The sequence below is a fragment of the Apteryx mantelli genome, chromosome 1, assembly GCF_036417845.1.
Source record: "Apteryx mantelli isolate bAptMan1 chromosome 1, bAptMan1.hap1, whole genome shotgun sequence".
Lineage (NCBI taxonomy): Eukaryota > Metazoa > Chordata > Aves > Apterygiformes > Apterygidae > Apteryx > Apteryx mantelli.
This window is the reverse complement of record NC_089978.1, coordinates 87,707,823-87,729,503: the sequence shown is the minus strand read 5'-3', so window position 1 is coordinate 87,729,503 and position 21,681 is coordinate 87,707,823. Positions and strand designations below refer to the sequence as shown.

Genomic DNA, 21,681 nt, shown 5'->3' with positions numbered 1-21,681 from the left:
CTAGGGCATTAGAGGGGAAGCAACTCATTTTTGCTATTAAAAAAAAAAAGAAAGAAAGAAAGAAAGCAAGCTTTAGAGGGTTTCTCATTAATTAACTGTTTTGTTATTCACTTCATTAATTTTCTACTGCATCACAAGCATATTTGTCAAAAGATTCTCTCCTTTGTAATCTACAGCTGCCTACATTGGTAATCTACAGCAGAGTTACTATAGTGCCACTCATACTTATTTTAGAACTGATGCCATAAAATCTATGGTCCAGGTAACATGAGACTTTGCTAGTCCCCCACCCAGTATTCTAAGAAAGCACGTTGTGAAAAGAAAGAGTCCGCTTTCTCAGCTGAAGCTGCCCCAGACCCAGGAATAAAGAACAAATTATATTAACTACCTCCAAAGACAGGCTTGTCCAAAAAGTTCTTACATTGTTTCATTTTTATCAGAGCTTCAAGCTCACTTTGAGCCAGTGTCAGAAACTGAAGGTGGGGACAAAGATGGTGATGAAGTGGAGGACAGCTACCAGCCCACTGAACAAAACGGGACTGAGGATCCAGCCGTTATGTCAGGAGTCAGCACCCTCAGTTCCGTGGTGTTGCAGGAGGCTCAGCAACAGCTTTGCCTGGAGTTAAGCAGACTTAAACAAGAGACCTTAAGGTAACCTTCACATAAAAACTGGATTTATTTTCAGGGAGTCTTTGAAATGCTCTCAGACATGTTTGCCGTGGTGTCATGTAGATATGTAATGTAAATACTCTCACCTAGTACAACCGCCTCATGTTAAAGCAGAACTTGCAGGAACACACATGAATTTTTGAATACACTAGCAACACTTGTGTGACAACTCAGCCACAGCCTTGGGTACAACTTCGTTTCTGTGGAATTTTTTAATGGCAGAGCACTGTGTTGAGTTTCTACTGTTAGGAAATTAGGCCTACGCAATTCTGCTGATTTCTTTCCTGCTTCCTTAGATCCTTGGACGCTGCCTGACCCGGTGGCAGTGTTCTCAAAGATGGATCAGTTCCTATGAGTTTTACAAAAATAAAAGGCAGATAGAGGGGACCTGACCTTTCTGCTTCCTCCTGTGAGGAAGGGCCAGAAGGCCTTTGATCTCATCCACTGGTTAGACTGCCTGCTACTTAGGAAGGGGGCTTTTCTGAGCTCTGCCTGTGCTATTTCTTGTGAGTTAATTTTGTAGGCTGGTGCCAAGATGTTAACATTGGAGGGTCCCATTCTTCCCTAAAGAGATGTAAATTATCATCAGAAAGTCCAGATACAACACTGTAGAGTTGTATTGTTTTTTTGGTAAATTACAGTGTAAAGGCAGCAACTCTGCACAGTGAAACTGCACAATAATAGGAACAGAATTTACAGCATGTTTACTAACGTCTGCAAAAGCGAAAGCCTTAATGTGCTACCATTAAGCTGAGTCTCTGGCAAGCAAAATGCAAGCTGTAAGTCACAGGAGATGTTATTTAAGAGAGTATCTATCAGGTAACTCTATTCTTTGGGGGTTGTTAAAAATATTACTTTGTTTCAGCTAGACTTATTCTCAGTAGGGCTGTGTTTGACCTCTCATATGCTAACAGGCTTTTGGAAAACCTAGTTCAGAAGGAGAAAGAGTATCAGACCCTCTTACAACAATCTTTGGAACAGAAAACTCAGGACTTGCGCTTGCTTCAATTAAAATTTAAAGCTGAAGGTATGAGGAGATACTGTGTACTTTGGCAGTTGTGCACAAATGTATCTTTTGATTCTTTAAAGGATGATTTGATTTGGGTTAGGGTAATTTAAAAGACCTTCTGTTTTAAGCTTAAATAGTCTAAACCCATCACTTTTGTCCTGGTTTTGAGGTGGATTAACCTATGTACTTCAATTCTGTTAAAGATTCCCAATGGCCTGCAGCAACTCTTACCAAGAATGCAGACCCTGAGCTCATGACCTGGCTGCAACAACAAGGAGCTGACTTAGACACAATTAGGAGGGTAAAAAACAAAACAAAACCCAAAACAACAAAAAACCCTTAAAACAAAGGACTTTGAGAGGTTGGTTTCAAAGCGGTAATCTTAATTTAGGAACAACTTTGCCTTTCAGTTTGCTGAAGAGGATTATACTCTCAGTGCTGTCCTTAATGATATCACTAAAGATGACTTGCAGCATCTACAACTATGGTAAGAAAATACTTTAGTATACTACTATTAAGAGCTTATTTAAAATTAACTTCTAGAAAAGTATTTTTAAGAGGGTTAAGATTTTTAAATGGGTCAGTGATAATTCAGTGGCAACTGCTGTTAATTTCAGTCTTTATCTTTTGTTAAAGTTTCCCATATCTTAACTGATAATATGTAACAACTACACTTTAGGGTGCTTCATGCCTTCCGTGTGGATGGGAAACAACCATTCAACTCCACCATTCAGGACTAAGTAATCAGTTGGAAAACAGCCACGAAGAATTTCTTTCCTACCCCCTGATTAAAAAAAAAAAAAAATTCCTTTCAGTATCATTTGGTTACCCCATGACTGACCTGAAAGATGTTGTTCTGGCCATAACCTTAAAGGAGTGTAGTGTTCACTGTGTACCATCACAATTGGTAGTAACTAACTCCTTATGATTCCTAAATTTTTACTTCTTGCTCACTTAAAATAATGGAGATAAGGAGTTTTGCCTCCCCAGTCTGTCACTGTAGTTTCTAATTGTTTTCAATGCTTCTTCATATAGTGGTGGTCTTCTCTGCAGACTTTGGAATGCAATATTAATCCACCAACAAACATCTGCTAAGACCTCAGAGGCCAAAGGTTAATTCTTTGAAAAGAGAATGGATAATGGGAATAAGCAAATAAAGACACATTCCCAATAATTTAAGTATTACATGTATATATGTATGTATTGTGGCCTTGCAGGTTTTGCACAACTATATAGCTTATTTGACCATCACTGTAACTGCACAGTGAATAGTAACAGCTTTTAAGTTTTTGTTAATGATGCACCCAATTAATTATTTATCAAAGCATAATGCAGAATTCAGATGCCCATCAATGTAAATATAAAGCGATAGCTGAGAAAAAGCTTTTCTGCAACAGTTACCGCACCTGAACTGGATTTAGCATTTTGAAAACTGTGATTTTGATGTGTTACAGTTCTGCTCTGTGATGGTTTGAGCAGGAAGCAATTAAGCTCTAGCATGTATGTCACCTTACACAGACAAACATATATAGCATTTTTATATTAAAGCAACTCTCACTGAACTACTACAAAAAGCTTGGTGTGATATTTTCATTTAGCAATGCAGCAAGAACATAGCATTCAATTTTTTTGGAAAGTGGTTCATCAAGAGGCAAGAACTGATGACCAGATAAATGTTGTTACAGTTTAATATTTTTGTACTGTACATGACACATACAGCAATCCAAAGAAAAGTCACTAAAGCAAATATATAGCAATTTAAATAAACAGCTGCTTTCTCCTAATTCAGCTCCTTCTGAAGCAACATTCAGCACCTTTAAGACAATCCATAAGAAGATGGATTTCCCTACACAATCTTTAAATTTCTTCTTTTGAAAGAGCTTTTAAATAAGCTTAAGGTTTGTTTCTGAGTCGTTATAGTTCTTGTAAATGCATTCACTTATTCATAAGTTACCCCCAATAAAAAAAGGCCTTTAGCTGACAGACTTGTACTTTATCCATTGATTTGGGCCACGCACTTCAAAGGGTGGCTCATTGAAGTAGATATGGTGACCTAGTTCTTCCAGTGGTGGCTCTGGATCAGTGGTAGCAAACTGTGCAGCTTCCTCAATCTCCTTCCTTACTGCCACATCAATTTCCTAAAGCAAAAATAGAAGCTTATTAGAAGACTGCTCAGAAAAAGTGTCATAATTTTAAGTATAAATCCAATGATGAAGTACTGATCACAATTAGTGTTAACATCTGGGAACATGAACAGAAACCTGTAAAAACTCCCTTCTTACTGAACTGCAGCATTTGCCCTTTTTGAATAAGTTATCTTACTGCCAGAAGAACAGGACTGCACTGAGCTACAATTTTGACTCTGATTCTGCAAAACACATTCAGGATGCACAGAGGATGCTGACTGCAAGGAAAATGACACTTTCATGCATATAAGCCTTTAAAAGACCTCTATAGATCTACAATACAACCTCTGCCTGTTATATTTGTGGTACCCTCAAGATAAGCTTTTCATTTAAATAACTCTTAAACTTACTGCCACATATTAGAGGTTAGTATATGATGAATTTTATTTATAGCTTAACCTTCTACTAAAACTCTCTTAGTTCAAATATGTTATATGTTATGTGCAAGTGATGTTGAGGGCTAATAATTATTGCTTTTTCTAGAGGAAGTAAAATCAACATTTTGCATGAAGAAAACAGAATGCAAACATAAAAATAAGTTTAACTTACTTGCTAGAAAGTCTCTGTTGCTAAAGTAACTTGACATTTTTCAATAGAATAATATTTATAATCTCAAACCCATATATAGCTAGAGATATATGGGTGTAGAACAGTATAGCATTGTTAGTTATAACTAATTATGTTCAGTTGTAGCTATATTGTGCTTTTTGCTGAGAGGGTTCCTGAATCCTTCACTAGAATTTTTTACTACTGAGGGGAAAGCAGCCAGCAGAATGACTTCCCTACCTTTCTGACTTTCCCTGTTACTAGGTAGTCTAGAAAGCCTGGGGAATTTTGATTTCTAGATGTTAGTGTTCTGAATATATCTCCTGTCACATTAAAACAGGCAGAGAGTTACAATCAGCACCAAAAGCAAAAAGCCTTTCCAGAACAGTGTACCTTCATTAGCTGGTCTGCACCAACATTTTACTTTCACTGATTAAAAGTTATATTTAAACAAGAACAACAACAACAAAAATCAAAGAATGAGTGATGCATACTGCTGCCCTTTGCAGAGCTCATTAGTGTTTGAATGCACATGAGCTTGCGTAAATGTATCAACTTAAAGCTATACCTTTAATTCTTCAATGCTAGCAAGGTTATTGTTGATCATTCTGTCCTTCAGCAAAGTAATGGGATCACTTTTACTTCTCACTTCTTGAATTTCTTCTCTAGTACGATAGCTATGAGAAAAACAAGCAAAGACATGAACGTCAATCATCAGTGGTATTCTTGAACAGAGGCGAGGTCTTGGACACAGCTCATCTTAAAAATAGCAACCAAAACATTTGTCAAAAATTGTTATGAATGCAGTGAAAACACAGCAATATTAATTACTCAAAGAATGAAGGCAAGCTACATCTAGAACCTTTCTGAGATCTTAGAATGGAGCCAGAGTTTAGATCTAGGCCAGAGTAGGAAAGGCAGGGGGAAGAAGCAGCAGTCGCAGCCTGAGACAGTTCCCATGGGAGGCTCTATTTCCTGCTTCCCATCTTCCTTAAGGGAAAAAGGAGTAGGGGGCTAGATGACTTGCTGTGTACTGTTAAATTGGGTCACAATATATCCACTGTCTGAAGGCTTACAGATGGATGTGTTTAATCATTCAACTCAATCAAAATTTTCAATCTACAAGCTTCCAGTGAAACTTTGGGATACACCTCTATTTCATGTAGATCCATTCAAATTTGTCAGATGGCACAATGCCCAAGTCCTGTCAGCACCTAAATATTTGTATTTTTTAAGTGTTCCATTTGACTGGACACTCCAACCTGTTCCTATACTTTCAGTTTACAGGATTTTATAAATTCTAGAAGTCCTGGAAAAGCATGTTGTTTTCTAGTCAAAGCTTACTTAGAAGAACACAGCACCAGTAAAATTTCTTCTCCCATAAAGTCACACTGAATGCAGACTCCTTAATCAAAAGGACAGAAATTTAACTGACTTAGCACTTGTTTTAAAGCTATATTTGATAGTTTGTAAGTAAAATAAGCATGTTCCACTGTCACTGATTATCTACTGAATAATAAGATGAGTGATCAAATTGATCATAGAGATTTCATTATAACCTTCATGCACTTCACAACAGATTTAAGCATCAAATCCATGATGTGTTCTTTCAGAATTCTGATCTTCAATACTTGGTTTCAGTGAACACTGAAAATATTTAACAGTACCTGATTCCAGGGTCACTCATACTGTGGCCATGATAACGGTATGTCTGTAACTCCATCAGAATAGGACCCTTAAAAAGATAGAGTATTACCACCTTGAGTGATCAATTTGTTGTTACAGCAGAAAGTATTTGCTATTGGTGAATCCCACTGATGATGAATGATATTAATCCAATGCTCTTTTCTTTAATTTGTGTAATGTTACCACAGCTAGTAAAAAAAGAATCTTAACTCTTTTCAAAGGAAAGTATATGTGCTTAGCATTATTCTCATGTTCTCACTGTGCTGTATTAAACAATTTCTTCTTTACCAGTGTCATTCCACCATTACTCATATGGCCTATTCTTTTACTGAAAAATGGTAACTCACAGAACCTTATTCTTGTGTATCAATTTTGTTATTCTTATGCAGTGCATTCCCAGCACAAACAGTATTTCACCAGATATTAAACATCTTCAGAAGCAATGCATCATACTTGGGTGACAAACAAATGCTGAAAGTCTTAATATCTTGTCTAGTTTTTTTTATGCATTCCTATGTAGTTATGCAAAAATGTATGCATCTTGTGTTCATGTGTCCAGTCTCACAAAATATTTTTTACTTCACTTGCTCTTTGCTGTAAAAATAGGATGATTACTTTCCTTGTTGCTCCCCCCAAATTAATCTCTTCACAGGGAATAACTGCATAACAGTCAAAACCTTTCACAACAGAATTTAACTGGGGGAGAAAGCAGGAAGAAGACAAGAGGATATCAGAGTTTTGGTTTAAAAAACAAACCAAACCAAAAAAAGTTTTGTTAGTATCAGTTGCATGTTAATAAATTCTAACAAAATTAAAGAACCATTCAAGTACTTGCAGGTTCAATACTGAGGGGGGGGGGTGGAATAAATAAAGTCAAATACAGTTTCAACAGTGACTGCACAAAATGGGCTAGATGGAATTTTTGTGTATAGCAATAATCTTGCAAAAAATTTCACCTATAGTAAAGGAATGATGATGATTCCTGACTTACTTTTCCAGCTCTACAGTACTCAGTTGCAAACTTTGTTGCTTCCCGAACACTGAGAACATCCATGCCATCCACCTGATAAACAGAAACTACAAGTTGAGGCAAAAAGAAACCAAAAAACCCCAAACTTTAAATGTTAATACTTCCACAAGTGCAGTAGGAATTAAATTTCAAATTCTTCTACGTTTTTATATATATATATATGTGTGTGTGTAATAATCACATTATACATATATTTGTAATAGTAAATACATAAGAAATATTGTTTTTATGTATATCTACAGACATAATGTGTTTTTCATATACATAAACACCCTTTCCCCCCCCCCCCACTGATCTTGCTCTCTCAAAAGCAGCTGGAACTATACTCACCCTGAGGCCTGGAATGAAGTCTCCTCGTTTGTAGTAGTCGGTACTGGCTGCAGCTCTTTCAACAGAAGTTCCCATTCCATACCGATTATTCTCACAAATAAAAACACAAGGCAACTTCCACAAGGCTGCCATATTGTAGGTTTCAAATATCTGGCCCTGAAAGAAAAGGAGCAAATTAAAATCTACAGAGAGCGAGCTCAAACTTTAAGCATTAGGCTCTACTGAAAATCTTTCAGTTGCGAAGGTCTAGCTGGTAAACTTGTAATACTAAAAGTGATCTGAAACTAGCCATTTCCTTCAGCTGAGAAGGAATAAGAGAGAAGAGTTATACTATCCAAGATAAAAGTTATCTCGACATACTTGTATGTTGTAATATTTTACAGGATTTAATTTTTAACCTCATTCAGTATCTGTGTTAAGGTAGCACAAAACCTTAAGATTTTGATTGAAATATTTTAGAAAGTCATAAAAAACAGCTCAACCACACTGCACTAGTCTTGCTGCTGTAAGTGAAGCATATGGAAAACCAAGAATTGAGAGCTCCCTGTGTTTAGAAAAATGGGAAATTACGTAGCAGTAGGGAACAGTGTACTCTAAACCACCAATTTCTCATCCAGCTTAATTAATTTTTCTACCCATAATGTGAAGATAACCATTCAAATGTCAAAAATAAGTGGTTTTGTGAGGTGCTCCGTCTTCCCCTTTGCTTTCACAAATATAAGTTAAATGTTTCTCTCTATGCAGTAGCACGGTCAGCTTCACTACTGTCTTTCAGAGCTCTGCGTACAGCACACAGGCTTCAAGCAGCAACACACTCAGGTGAGCCATGCACTGCTGGAAAGAGGATAATAATAGTAACTAGAAACCCTTTCTCCCATGACTTCCACTATGCTCAAATAATTAACAGTTAGCCCTTAGCATCTAGACTGCTCTCGATGGGAAGGAACCAAAAGGCTTTCCCTCCACTCCAGCAACAGGGGCAGAGTTCAAAACAGGGATGGGGAAGGACAGACATTGACATGAAGCCTATATTCCCAAACGGGCCCAAAACAGGATTGGGGGGCCGGGTGGGGGGGGGGGGGGAAATCCAAGCACATGCTTCATTCCTGATATGTAAAGAGCATCTAGCAATTAACTTCTCAACTGTTCACTTGAATCACTCCTCTGAGGACTATACAGTCCTCAGTGACACAAGCACCTACTCGAATGCCTAAGATGTCCAAAATTTGCCAGCTGCTCAGCCACCTACATGAAGTTCATTTCAGTGAAGAGCACTTCATAACAAAAGCCCTAAGAAAAACTGCAAATGAACTGCAGGACAGTGGGTGTACATTGTTTTCACTCTCCAGCACTGCTTTCAGTCATCTGTGGACTCCTTTAATAAAGCCTCCCTGGAACAGAAAGCCCAACATAACAACCTCAGTGCAAGTTCACAGTCAGATGTTGTGCAGATTGCAGATACTGAACAGAGACAGGGTGAAAGGTGCTCTGTCATTATGCTGTAAATAGGCAGAGCTCACAGAGGGAAAATCTATTATCCACAGTCACACTCCTCCTTCCAAAGCCATATTAGACAGAGCTAGCTTACCTGATTGGCTGCACCATCCCCATATAAAGTCAAACAGACTTCATTTTTACCAAAGTATTTACAGGCCAGTGCAATCCCAGCTCCAAGAGGAACCTATCACAAAATAATACAGAACAAACAAAGCAAAATTTTAGAACAATGTTTGGAGGAGTTGGAGACAGTCAGCTTGTGAGCCATAAAAAGGCCTTTAAAATATCAGGGAGGCGCTCAACAAATGAAGAGTTGTTACCAACCCACTTCCATTTGTTCCAATCTGCATTACAGCCAAAAATCTAAATATTAACTATAGTCTCCGTTTGATTTATCTTTGTGTTACAGTTCCCAAAACCGTAAGCAAACCGGAATAAAAACATAACATAGACTTAATAGCCACAGAGCAATGGTAGCTGCATACGAGCTCACGGCATGAAGACTGAAAGGAAACACTGGCACAGGCCACCAGTGAAATTAAACTTGTGTTTTAAAGCAGAAGTCACGTATATACCTGAGCACCAACAATGCCATTACCACCATAAAAATTCTTGGTATACATGTGCATCGATCCTCCTTTTCCCTTTGCACATCCTCCTTTTCGACCTGAAACATGAACAACAAGCAATTACTTGTCAGCCAGTGAAATGAGTGAAATCTGACTTCAGTTGGTCCTAGTTTCTGCCTCTTTTCTGGGTTACTATATAGAAGGAAAACTACTATATAAATGGGAATATCTAATTCAATTCCTAAAGTAATGACAATAGTATTGTCTTCGTGTTATTAGGTCTTCTGTGCAGACTTAAGACATTGATTCTTATACATTAGCCACAGTGGCCTTAATATATCACAAAAGGGATAGGAGAAGAAGAAAAAAGGGATGATAATGAAAAACATCATTCAGGAAGCACAGAATGAGATTAATGAAGAATTGTTTAAGCGTGGTTTTAAAACCACCCAAGGAAGTTTCAGTGTCCTACTATACAAATGCACTTTCTGATAAAGCAGTTTATATGTTTATTTATATATATTTAAATAGCCAACATTGTCTGTACTTCTGGTACATGTAATCTGCGCTACCATAAAAGAACTATACAGTCCTTTTCACTTTTAGTTTTGGCAATAAAGGTATGAACACTGATTCAGATTAGCTGCCGTAATCTACACTCATCTTTCCTGTGACAATCACCAGAAGTAAAAATTACAGATGGACATCAAATAAACAAACATCAAGAGGTCACCTACTCCAGCACTACTCAAACTGTAGTTTGAAGATAAATGGTGGTCCATAAAGACCTAGAACAAAGCCCATTAAATAAAGCGTAAAAGCATTTTTAAATACACATTATATGCACTCCCACACAGTTGGGAAATAGAAGACAGTGCCTATGAAAAGGCACTCAGGGAGGCATCTCACAAGTGCCCTCAGTACCTCAAGGCAGGCACTCCAATTCCATTCTAAATTCAGCCAACTTGTTTCAAATACAGGCCTCAAGTCACTACACTTTTAAAGTATATATTTTACAATTATGTTTTCAAAGAACAGCCTTTTATTTACTAACATTCTATGTCTCCTCTTGCCCTCAGAGGCAAGGTATTCTTTGATCCCCTCCCCTAAGTTTGTAAACGCTTCCAATTTAGGAAGTTTGAAAAATGCAAAACTAGTCCATCCCTTCCTCTAGCGCAGGGTCAATTTATATTTGCTAGCTGTCTATCCAGTTATCAAAAACATAAGAATACAGTTCGTCAGCTGAAGTCCTACACGTGCTGATCATTAGGATTATTTATATTCAATACAATAGATATAGTGCTTTTTGACAGCATTACATCATTTCAATCCCTAAAGCCATTAGCGCCTTTTCTGCTGAACTGATACCTAGCCCACTGACAGTTCACCCAGTATTTTTTGCAGCTGGTCCTTATTAAAGCTATACCCTATTTTTCAGGCCATTTCTCCAGTTTTTCAGGATTTGAATTCTAATCTGATCTTCCTAAAAGCACACAGCTCCCTCCACCTCACTATCTTCCAGCTGTTCAACAAGCACAATCCTCCACACCATTCTCCTAATTCTGAATGGAAATTTGACTGGTACCAGAGAGGATAAACTACTCCAACAACTTGCTGAATACATCCTTTCAGTTTCACACAGAACCTTTGATAATTAGCCTGAATACAGTTTTCTAGCTACATTTCAATGGTTTCATTTATATCATGATTCACTACTTTCTTACACAAGATCACAGCAGATACCATCAAAAGATGAAAAAAAACCCCAAAACCAAAAAACCTCAAAACACCCTAACAACAAAAACCCTGAGTGCTTGATGCCATCCTGGAATTTGTACTCCTCTTCCTTACCTAATAGTGGGTCATTTTTATTAGTCTTCCTCTCACCTTTCATATGCTTTTGAAATGGTTTCTTCTGTGCTTTTACAGATTCTGCCAGCTAGGGCCAAAGCAAAAAAAAGTGAATTTTCTAATTTTAATCAGAAAACTATTGTTCTCTTACACCTGAAATTCAGTAATCTCTCTGCATTTCAATTTTTGTACAATCCTTTGTTGTGTTTTAGATGACTGAAGAACTCCTGACTTAAAGTAATTTTTGGCTCTACTTTCTATTTTTCCTGGAATAATTTGCCCTGGTGTGCACAAAATCATTTCTTAGGGAATTGTCAATTCTCCTAAACATTCATTTTCTTTAGCTTGCTTCCTGTACCAGTCTTAGCTTGATTGACTCTCCTTCCTGCTCCTTGAAAGATTCTTGAATTCTATCGTTTTCTGGAAATTGTAACTCAAGCTCTCTTTCAGTTTGACATTTTTGGTCAAGATCTTTGCTTGAAAGAATCAACCCTCTCTAGAAACTTGCCCCACATGTCATTTCTTGAAACAGCAGTCTCTGTACTGCTGCTGTTCTTCCCCAATAAAAAAAAAAAAAGGAAAAAAAACCCCCACACCCAACAACCACTAAAACCAAGCATAATGGTATAGAAGATTGTGCTGTGAAAAGAAAAAACAAACTAACAAAAAAACCCAACAGAACACCGTCACTGTTTTTTCTGGTTTCAGAGTCAATAGTAGACTCCAGTCATGACAGATTCCTTACTTTCTTCCTTATCAGTATCTAGTGATACTTGGCAAGTCAATCATCCACAAGATTCTGGGCTTCACTGCAATGCTGCAAATATGCATTATTAATAAACATATACTTAGCATACAAAAACATACTTCTCTACCTCCAAAACGTCCTTTCGTATATTAATGTTTCAAGCACTCAAATTCTCAGATCAGGTTTTTATTATATCACAATACTGACAGCATACAAAGGCCTCCAGATTTCCTGTTCATTTTTCATTTGCAGCATTAGCACACAGACCTGTAAGAGTTCAGCAGGCTGATCCACTCTTCTCTTGCCTGCTCTACCTATGAACTTACTATGAATAGCCATCTCTCCTTTCCACAAAGTCTTAGATCTGTCCAGATTACCATTTAATATTCTTGTTATAATCAAAGTATCCCCAAACCACATTCAGTTTACAATTACAGACAGTATTTACCAGTCTTCCTAAGACCAAAGTTCAGCAACATTGCTCTAAGAATCTGAGTCTGCCCTATGGAGGGTCATGCTCTGCTCTGTCAAGAATAAACCTCTACCACCAGCAATGTAATTGCTACTACTGCAAGTTCCATTTGAACAAGCTGCTGTAGCACAACACATGCAGCCTATGGTATCAAGAAAAGTCTTACAAACTTGAGCTTTAAGCGCTGGCACTTCTCAAGTTAAATATTACTTGTGATTTATGTTTTAAAATAAAGTGGTTGCATCAACAAGTCACATATTGATTTATTTTGCTAAGTCACTAGATTACTTCTGAAGCCCCAGAATACTTTGTGTGTCGCCATCATTTTGAATTTGAGTAAAAGATTCTGACAGAAGCATAGCAGCATCCAAATCCTCATTTTACTAAGCACAAACCTGTAAGTTCAGCAAGAATTGTTCGAACGGGAACTCCTCGTGCATAAGCAAAGCCATGAACTCTGTACGCTGTTATCACATGATCTGTAGGCTTTATGGCAACTTCAAGGCCTACACAGCATGCCTCCTGTTACAAAGAAAAAATAAGCTTAGCAATGAAGAAAAGCACCCAACTCAAACAGCCAGCAGTGTGAAAAGGGCTAGCTGTGGACCCCCATATGTACTTAAAATATCAGCAGAAAACAGGAAAAGCACAGATATAGGAGACTTCCTTAAATCCCAAGGAGAGGTAGGCCTCTCTGACACTAGAGCTACAAGAATCTTGGCCTCCAAATCTCATTCTGTCCTGACTGTGACTAACAAAAGCAGACAGAAGTGGAAGGCTGAAAATAACCAGACTTTTTCTACAAGCACCTCCCAAACAATACATCTAAATAACTGCAATTCAAAAAGGGTGAATGGACAGACAGCAAAGTTTCACTGAAGCTCAAAATGTTCTACTGGCTCTTCCTTTTTTAGTGGGTATCGTCCTCTGTGAGGCACTGGAACAGAAAATATTAGTGAAGCTTAATGAGGATGATGTGGGAAATGAGCTGAATTTAGTATGCTGCAGTTGCTCATTCCCTGCACTCAGCAGATCTTCAGCTGCATCTCGTTTTCTCTCTCTTCCTATTGCTGTCTCAAGAAGTTAGGAATCCTTTGTGCGCTCAGACATTGTTTTTAAAGAAATAATGAACCAAATCACTGATCCAGCTACAGCTTTAGAATTGAGTATCTACAGACAGTGTCTTAATTTCATCTCTAGTCTACTCAAACCCTACATTAAGCAGGGTGAGAGAGTGAACTACACTTTATAAAACCTTTTGAAAAAAAAAAAAAATTCTCACCTGACCATCATATAAGTGACAGAAGCCACGAATAATCTTCTGCTTATACAGCTGGTCAGACTTCAATTCCATGCGTCGTATGGTCTGCATTGTCTTGTAGTAATGGAGCCCCTCCTCTCGAGTCAGCACTGCTGTGGTACTAGGGCCTTCTTCCAGGCGATGGAGGTCACACTTCTGCAAAGTTGACCGAGTAGTTATTTCTTGAATTTATGAATGTCATTAACATTTTGTTTTTACGATGTGCCATTTTTAATTCAGCTTGTAACACCTCTTAAAAAAAGAAAGCCAGAAAAACCTCAATTCATAGGTCAAAATAATACACTAAGGTTGTGCACTACTTCCAAATCCAGGGGTCACTATAGAAAAACTTTGTTTTTAATAAAGACAGATTTACATTCTTGAAATGAAGTCTTGTAGTTCCTACTAGCAATAGATTAACTAAAATAGTCGCAAAGTACTGAAAAAGGACATTTCCATGGCTGTTGCCTGCCAAATACTTAGTAAAAGCTACAGAGGCTCAGTGAAGTGCTGAGTAAAACTATACCTTAACTAGCAATTTACATATTATAATAGGCCAGAGACAATAACAAAAAAAAGAAAAAAAAAAATCTATAAAGTGACTCTTACAGAGTCTGTTTCTATTTGAAAAGAGCTGCTTCTGTTTTTAAGATCCGGTCCTAAGACTGGACCTCACCTCCTGTATGACAGGATAAAGAGTACAATTTTGGGGACATCTCTTCCAGAACCTTTTCCTTTTCTCTGTTCCTCCTTTGGCAAGGTAGAGAAGAAATATACAGAATACAATTTTTATTTTCATTTTCCTTCCAGTTTTCTCTTATGCAGAGCTTTTACACCTCCTAATTCCTTTTAAATATAGCAAGTATGAACTAGATGCTCATATGCCATATGCAAAAACTATTATCTTTTACTGGAACCACTTCAGTATCAAATGACAAAAAAGTTTCATCTCTATTAAAAAATATATATATATAAAAATAATAATAAAAATATATATATGTACACACAAGCCTGTTAGCATCCAGCCACATCTGGAGTACTGCATCCAGTTCTGGGCTCCCCAGTACAAGAGGGATGTGGCACTACTGGAGCAAGTCCAGCGAAGGGCCACAAAGATGATTAGGGGACTGGAGCATCTCTCTTAGGAGGAAAGGCTGAGAGAGCTGGGCCTGTTTAGCTTGGAGAAGAGAAGGCTGAGAGGAGATCTTATTAATGTGTACAAGTATCTGAAGGGAGGGTGTCAAGAGGATGGGACCAGACTCTTTTCAGTGGTGCCGAGCGACAGGACGCGAGGCAACGGGCACAAACTGAAACACAGGAAGTTCCATCTGAACATGAGGAAAAACTTCTTCACTGTGAGGGTGACAGAGCACTGGAACAGGTTGCCCAGAGAGGTGGTGGAGTCTCCTTCTCTGGAGATATTCAAAAGCCGCCTGGATGCAATCCTGTGCAATGTGCTCTAGGTGACCCTGCTTGAGCAGGGGGGTTGGACTAGATGATCTCCAGAGGTCCCTTCCAACCTCAGCGATTCTGTGATTCTGTGATCCTCAAGTAGTAAGAAGAAAAGCGGTAGTAATCTATTAAACCTCTCCTAGAAATCCTTTAATAAGAATGTTCTGTTAAATATTTCCATGCCAGCCTTTTTAACAGTGACGATACTCTTCCCAAACCCATCAGAAACATTTTATACTCCACAGTATTGGTGTAACAGGTAAACACCTCAAATAAGTGAAAGTTCCCTTCGAAACTCTGGCTTCATCTTGGTCCTTGAATGCTGCCCACCTGTTGTAATAGGTGCACTGTGCTTCCTCACCTCCCTTATTCTCTTGTAGAACTGCCCAGTCCAGGGTCCTAAACTCATGCCCTTGCCTACTGTGCCTGCAGCAGTGTTTGTGAAAAGCAAGCCAAGAAGCCACAAGGTTGCATCCTCATGAACAAGCCATGCTATATCACACTGGCTTATCCACAGTTACCTTTGGGGGAGCAGACCAAGCCAGATTTCCATGTATCTGACAACTCAGTGGTTGTCTGAGAGGACAGAAAGTACATCTTGCCAAGTTCACAGATCCCCTTTAAGCACGAGTTTCCAGTCAACTCTCTGGACAGTCCACACAATCTCACATCCCCCACCCTGCACTGTTGTTAACTAAATCTCCCAGTCCCTGTTACATATGTAACTAAAAAGAAGGTCCTCACATCAGCATTGTGAGAAATATTGAAGCACATTCAGTCCTTCATAAGCCATTCCTGCCCTAGCCACCCTGCCAATCAAATCAGTGTGTGCAATACAACTTCCTCCCCACACCATGGGCTATACTGAGTTTGCACTGAGGGCTGATTTTAGCTACCCTTACAAAAAAAATCATGCAAGTTCAGTGAAACAGACCAAAGAAATTACTCAGTGCAGAATAAACAGACCAAAATGCTTCTTCACAGGTCAGTTTATATTAAAGCAACAGTCTGTCCAAGGCAAATCCACTGACATTTGGATGAATTTGATAAAACAACACATGCACACTACTCGAAGACACCTCTGCTTAAGAGTTTGTGTAACCAAATTTTAATCCTTGAATCTACTCAGAAAAGACTTTCCATACAACCCTCTTTTCCCTTCCTACTGCACAGGAAATAATTTTAATGCTTTACAGGCAGGGACGAACAGGTAGCAGGTAGAAGGAAAACGAATATATTTCATTCAGATTTTCCTGAATCCATTCCTGAATGAAAGGCCAGCACAAAAGCTACTGCAAACGGAAGCCTCACTTTTTCCTAAGACCAAAACCATTGTGGAAAGCTGACAGAATAGCAAGAACATCTTTTGAGCTGCACCAAGTCAAACATTAAAAAGGGTGCCATTTTTTCCTCCCAAATCCATATGGATCTCAAACAGCTGCATGCCTAGGATATGGAACCCATGACCCCTTAAACAAGGAGAAGGGAAAAAGAACAGACAGCAAATACCAGCTATTTGTTTTAAATGCATTAAAGAAACATTAATATCTTTCCCACACAACAGAAAAGGTTCTTCACCTCCTACATAACTCCATTACACCAGGTGTATTGCAATATTACAGCTGCAAAGAATCAGAACTTTGCATTCTAGAGAAACAAGTAATGTTACTACATACTTCCAAGCACAGTACTGCCAGCTCCATTTAGAAATTATGCCAGGTCCTGAGGGGTTTGGTTCTAGATATTCAAACAGTATTTTTTATAACAAAAAAGTCAAAGGGTGAATGCCATCATGTCAAGATCTACAACAATGCTTACACAGAATGCCTCTGTAAGTATTCAGCTTCCTTACCTTAATTTCAAATGTAGCTTCATTTGCAAAATCTGTGTAGTTACGTGATGCTACCATCACTCGGGATGCCTTAAAAAAGGGAAAAACAAAACACAAGCAACATTTAAAGATAATTATCAGGCAGAACTAGGTGAATTCTCAATCCATCATTTCTAACAATACTCCCAAATTGAAATAATTTGTGAATCAAACTAACCAGTAGCATATCCCCACAGTATTAAAGTATTAGAGAATTTTTATTTTGCACACCCATTTAAGTGCTAGAACTCCTTCAAAACCAATATTTAGAATTAAGACAGAAAAAAACCCAGAATTTTAAATTTTAAATTTGTAATACCTGTGATTATCTAAATAAAACCAATAAGCTTCAAAAGACTGCAAAGAGCATCAAAATAATAAAAATAAGTATCTTCCCCCTCACATGCCAGATTCACTATATGAATAGTAACTTAGCCAACACAGATTTTGATGGCTTTCTGTGCTGACTGGAATTTCACCTTGCTAGAACAAAGGACTTCTTGGAAAAAAACACAGCAGATTTCTGAGAGTTGAACTAATCTTACTCTTTCCTTTTAATAGTAAGAGAAATTGGGGGAATGCAAGGAGATAATTATGAAGAAACAGAGTATCTTTTAAGTGGAGAAAAGCATGGCCGCTGCTGAGAAATAACACAGAAATGTAAGAGATGACATACCTAAAATACATGAAATAGAGACAGGATGGTAGGAGAGAGACAAGAAGGATGTTTAAAGCTATATTACTGTACTATATTAAATAACATGCACAGATTGTTAACTAATCCACAACTGGTAACCTTAGATAACTTTAACAAGTTTCACTGCAGCATCAGATATGATAATCATCTGTCCATGACTGCACTGTGGCCATAGCACAGGGAACATACTTCATCTTTAGCTCCAAAATTATATTGCTTATTAAACTATGCATTAATTTCAGTAGCTTCTTCAACCATAGAATTCTTACATATTTATCTGAAGGTTCATTCCTTTGAAAATGTCCATTTCCATGTCTCCAAAAAGGCCAGATTGATAAGTATAAATTTTGGAAAAAAGCCAGGAGAAATTTCGTAATTCATCTTGGTTGCCTATTCTTTTACTTAATTGATTTAGTAATCCTAATTTTTCACTCCCTCATATTTAATCCCCTCAGATTAAATATTTAGAGTTTTAAAAGTAAACTAAGCTTATATAGCTGTTTAACAAGCTGTAACAGTATTATTAGCGAAGAAAAGCTATTTTACTCCTAGTGCTGGAAGTAAAACAAGAGCTTGGGATTCCTACACAAAAACCACACTAGGGAGTCAGTACTCAAGTTCTAATACACGGTCAGTATAAGTGTCAAAAGCAAACCTTGACAAAACTTATTTGGGCCTTACCTCACTAACAGCTCCCTAGGATAGCAGCATTTGGAAGGGAAAAAAAGAAAAAGAGAAGAGTAAGTACATATAATAAAACAATTGGCTGGGGCAGGGAGAAGGGAAAAAAACCCCCAGCAAATTCTTAGCAAACTAAAACACTGTAAGAGGTAGTGTCTCCTTACAGGTAAGCTCTGAGTCATGGAAATCCATCTTTACCCACTGCAATATGCTCAAAGTAGGTATCAAATACTGCCTTATGGATAAGACTGCTTTTTATTTGATAATTTATACCTTTGCTATAAATGCATAGCAACAATTCAAGATAAACATTTTCATATGTGGGAGTCATTAGGATCCAAAAATCTATATTAAACTATCCAAAATAGATATAGTTTAGACTTCTCAGAAAATGCAGTATGTCAGTAGCAGGCCAAGCACTTGCTGTCAGGAACAAATTTTAGGCACTCATATTTGCAATTTTTAATACAGATATTTTACTTGTAAATTAGGACCTACTTTTAAATATACATTCCATATAGTCCCAACACACACAGGAAGATCTTCTGGTGAATCTGCTCTCTAATGCAATCTTCACAGATCTATTCACCCACCTGCTGATTCAGCCATGACAGGAAGTGAATGCCAGGTAAGTGAGCTACCTCAGAATACAGGTACAGTAACAGATTTTCGTCTGGCAGCTGACCACCAGTTATAAAAATTACCCTTTAACACTAACAACAAGAACTTAACTTCTTGATCTCGCTAGCAATTTTTTTTTCAGCTGGATTAGTTTTTCTCGTGGCCACTTAATTGGCATTGATGGAAGACAGTGTGAGCACAGGACCAATCATCTCAGTGGCAGTACAATCAGATCAGCTCAAGCAGATTGTGAAACCAGTCCCTTATAGTTCATGTGATTTAGAGCAGATTCCCAAAACTTTTCTTTGAGGCCCACCATTAAAAAAAGGAACTAATTAACATGTTAAAAGTCTGTAATTTAGTATCTCATTTAGTCAGTCTTAAGCATGCATGACAGAAAACAGGGTAACAAAAGCGACTGCAACACAGCATGCAAGGAAGACAGAAGCCAAGCAACACACACAGTCCCTTCTACTCCTGCACCCAACCCCTAATCTTGTGAGGCACTGACTGGTCAGTTAGCCTGGCATTTTTCCAAGAGCAAAAAATTTTTTGATCGAGGTTGTAGAGCAAACAGGAACATGAAATATGTCAACAAGATTCCTCAAAATGCCTGAAAAATCAACATACTTCTTAAGCTTTAGTACAGTCAAATGGATAGTAGTAAGTATTGCATATAAACATTCTTATCCTGTCAAACTTATAATGCACTTTACAATCCAAAATTCAATGTCATAAACGCATCTTAGATACACACTGTAAGAAGACAATTATTACAATGGAATAAAGACAACAAAAAGGTAAATTTTGAAGATGTTCCACATAAGAGAGAGACAACACAATAACTGAAACATCACAAAAACAACAATTTGAACGAAAATTCAGAAAGAGATAAAAAAATGTGTTGTTACAGCAAACAAAGACAACAGAAGCTCAAGAAAGAAGGACAGGTGTTTGAATTTATGATGAAAGAAAAGTATGTTTACAACTGTTCAGGATCTGACCTGCACTGAGAGTTAAAAAAAAAAAAAAAGTTTTATATCACAAAGATACCTCTCAAAAAGATTACTGTGCACAGAGTTGGAAGAGGAACAGGGCAGCTCTAGCCACCAGTTTTCAAGTGGCATCTAGTTCATACTCCACTCAGCACTACAACTGCTTGGAGCAAGGAATATTCTTCCCTTGTGTAATAACATATAGACCACAGCTAACACATTTCAAGAAGTGTGTGTGGGGGAACCCAAAATCCACACAGATTTTAAATGTGTGTAGTATTATCAGCTATTTCTGATATTTTAGCAGTACTTGTAAAAGGTTAAAAAAAAAAGGATATTTATACAGGAAAATTCCTACACTTGCCACCCAGTTTTATTTTTGAGTACTATTTTAAGCCCGAAAAATAAAATTTATTTGCTGCCAGAATCAAGTAACCTGGCCGCTACCCTTGATATTTGGGACGTTCCCAAAGGACAAAAATATTACAGATCTCGTGTTTGCGTACACTCTTCCAGCAGCGGTAACGTACCGCCGGGCTCAGCCCAGCGCACCCGTTATTTGCCTGCCGTGTCCTTGCTCCCGCGGGCAGAGCGCGGCGGCCACACGCGGGCGGCGGCGGGGCGCCACACGACTGCCAGAGGGGCGGGAGCGGCGGCGGCGGCGGGGGGGGCGGGCGCCGCCGGCTGAGGCGCTACCGCCGCCGCGCCCGGTCGCGCCGGCAGCGCCCACCCCGCGCGCCTCGCTCTCCCCTCCCCGCCAAGGGTGCGCGCGGCAGCCCCAACCGCCCCGCGCCGCCCGTTAGGCCGCCGCGTTCCGGCCACGCCGGCTCGCGCCACGCACCGGGGGAGGGGGGGGGGAGCGGGGGAGGTAGCGGCCTAGCCCGCCGCTGGCGGCGCCCCACTCACCGTCCTCCCCGCGGCGGCGGCGGTAGCGGCCGGCCCCTGCAGCACCCGGGAAATCGCGGCCAGCAACATCTTGCGCATGGAGCGGGGAGGGGCGGCAGTGCCTCGCGCCGACCCGTCCTCGATTCTCCTTCAACCGCTACCCAGCCCAGCCCCGCCCCGCCCCGCCCCGCCCCGCCCCACCCGTGACGGCCACCGCCGCCGCCGCCTGCGCGCCTCCTCAGCCAACCGAAACTCTCCCCGAAGTGACGGCGCAGGCAACGCCCCCAGCGCTGGGCCGACAGGCGCCTTTCCCTAAGTCTCTCCTCCGCAGCGCGCATGCGCGCCCGCGTCCGGCGCGAGGCGGGCGGCCGTGGCGGCGGCGTTACGCAGGGGCCCGCACGGACCGTTAACGGCGGGGGAGGAGGGAGGCTGCCGGGGCGGGGTAGCGGCCACGGGCAAGCGCACGGGGGCCGTCCCTGATAGCAATGCCGTGATCAGATCACGCGTGCGAGGTAACCGGCAGGGTCACGCACACGGTTCAGCCCTGCCCCTAGTGTTGGCAGGCATCCGGGCCCGCCCCGGCGGAG

The 21,681-nt window shown here is 39.5% G+C and overlaps 2 protein-coding genes across 4 annotated transcripts in view; one reads left to right on the top strand and one right to left on the bottom strand.

Moving 5' to 3' along the window:
* The window catches only part of MAP3K15 (mitogen-activated protein kinase kinase kinase 15), an 87,085-nt gene extending 83,832 nt beyond the window's left edge, over positions 1-3,253 (top strand). The window contains 6 exon segments of the mRNA XM_067289455.1: positions 441-651; positions 1,584-1,696; positions 1,882-1,979; positions 2,089-2,165; positions 2,714-2,783; positions 2,785-3,253. Of these exon segments, the coding sequence (XP_067145556.1) occupies positions 441-651; positions 1,584-1,696; positions 1,882-1,979; positions 2,089-2,165; positions 2,714-2,783; positions 2,785-2,835 (620 nt within the window). The 3' untranslated portion in view covers positions 2,836-3,253.
* A 95-nt stretch (positions 3,254-3,348) lies between these two features.
* On the bottom strand, positions 3,349-21,269 carry PDHA1 (pyruvate dehydrogenase E1 subunit alpha 1). Of its 3 annotated transcripts, XM_067297088.1 has the most exons (12): positions 21,116-21,269; positions 18,594-18,608; positions 17,198-17,266; positions 13,876-14,049; positions 12,989-13,115; positions 9,529-9,620; positions 9,045-9,137; positions 7,457-7,612; positions 7,088-7,159; positions 6,078-6,145; positions 4,979-5,087; positions 3,349-3,816 (listed from the first exon to the last, which is right to left on the bottom strand). In XM_067297088.1, exons 1-12 carry the CDS (start codon positions 21,191-21,193, stop codon positions 3,652-3,654), a joined length of 1,218 nt encoding a protein of 405 aa, XP_067153189.1. In that variant the 5' UTR covers positions 21,194-21,269; the 3' UTR covers positions 3,349-3,651. The 3 variants fall into 3 exon arrangements, with proteins under 3 accessions (XP_067153189.1, XP_067153192.1, XP_067153193.1); XM_067297091.1 differs by lacking the exon at positions 18,594-18,608; XM_067297092.1 differs by lacking the exons at positions 18,594-18,608; positions 21,116-21,269 and adding an exon at positions 20,268-20,288.
* Positions 21,270-21,681: the final 412 nt, after the last annotated feature.

What these genes read in the sequence shown, in the direction of transcription:
- PDHA1 (XM_067297088.1), bottom strand. Translation starts at nt 21,193, where the DNA reads ATGCGCAAGATGTTGCTGGCCGCGATTTCCCGGGTGCTGCAGGGGCCG. An exon ending in AAGCTACATTTGAAATTAAG is followed by an intron (nt 14,050 to 17,197) that starts GTAAGGAAGCTG and finishes TCAACTTTGCAG; the next exon opens with AAGTGTGACCTCCATCGCCT. An exon ending in CTAGCATTGAAGAATTAAAG is followed by an intron (nt 3,817 to 4,978) that starts GTATAGCTTTAA and finishes TTTTTGCTTTAG; the next exon opens with GAAATTGATGTGGCAGTAAG.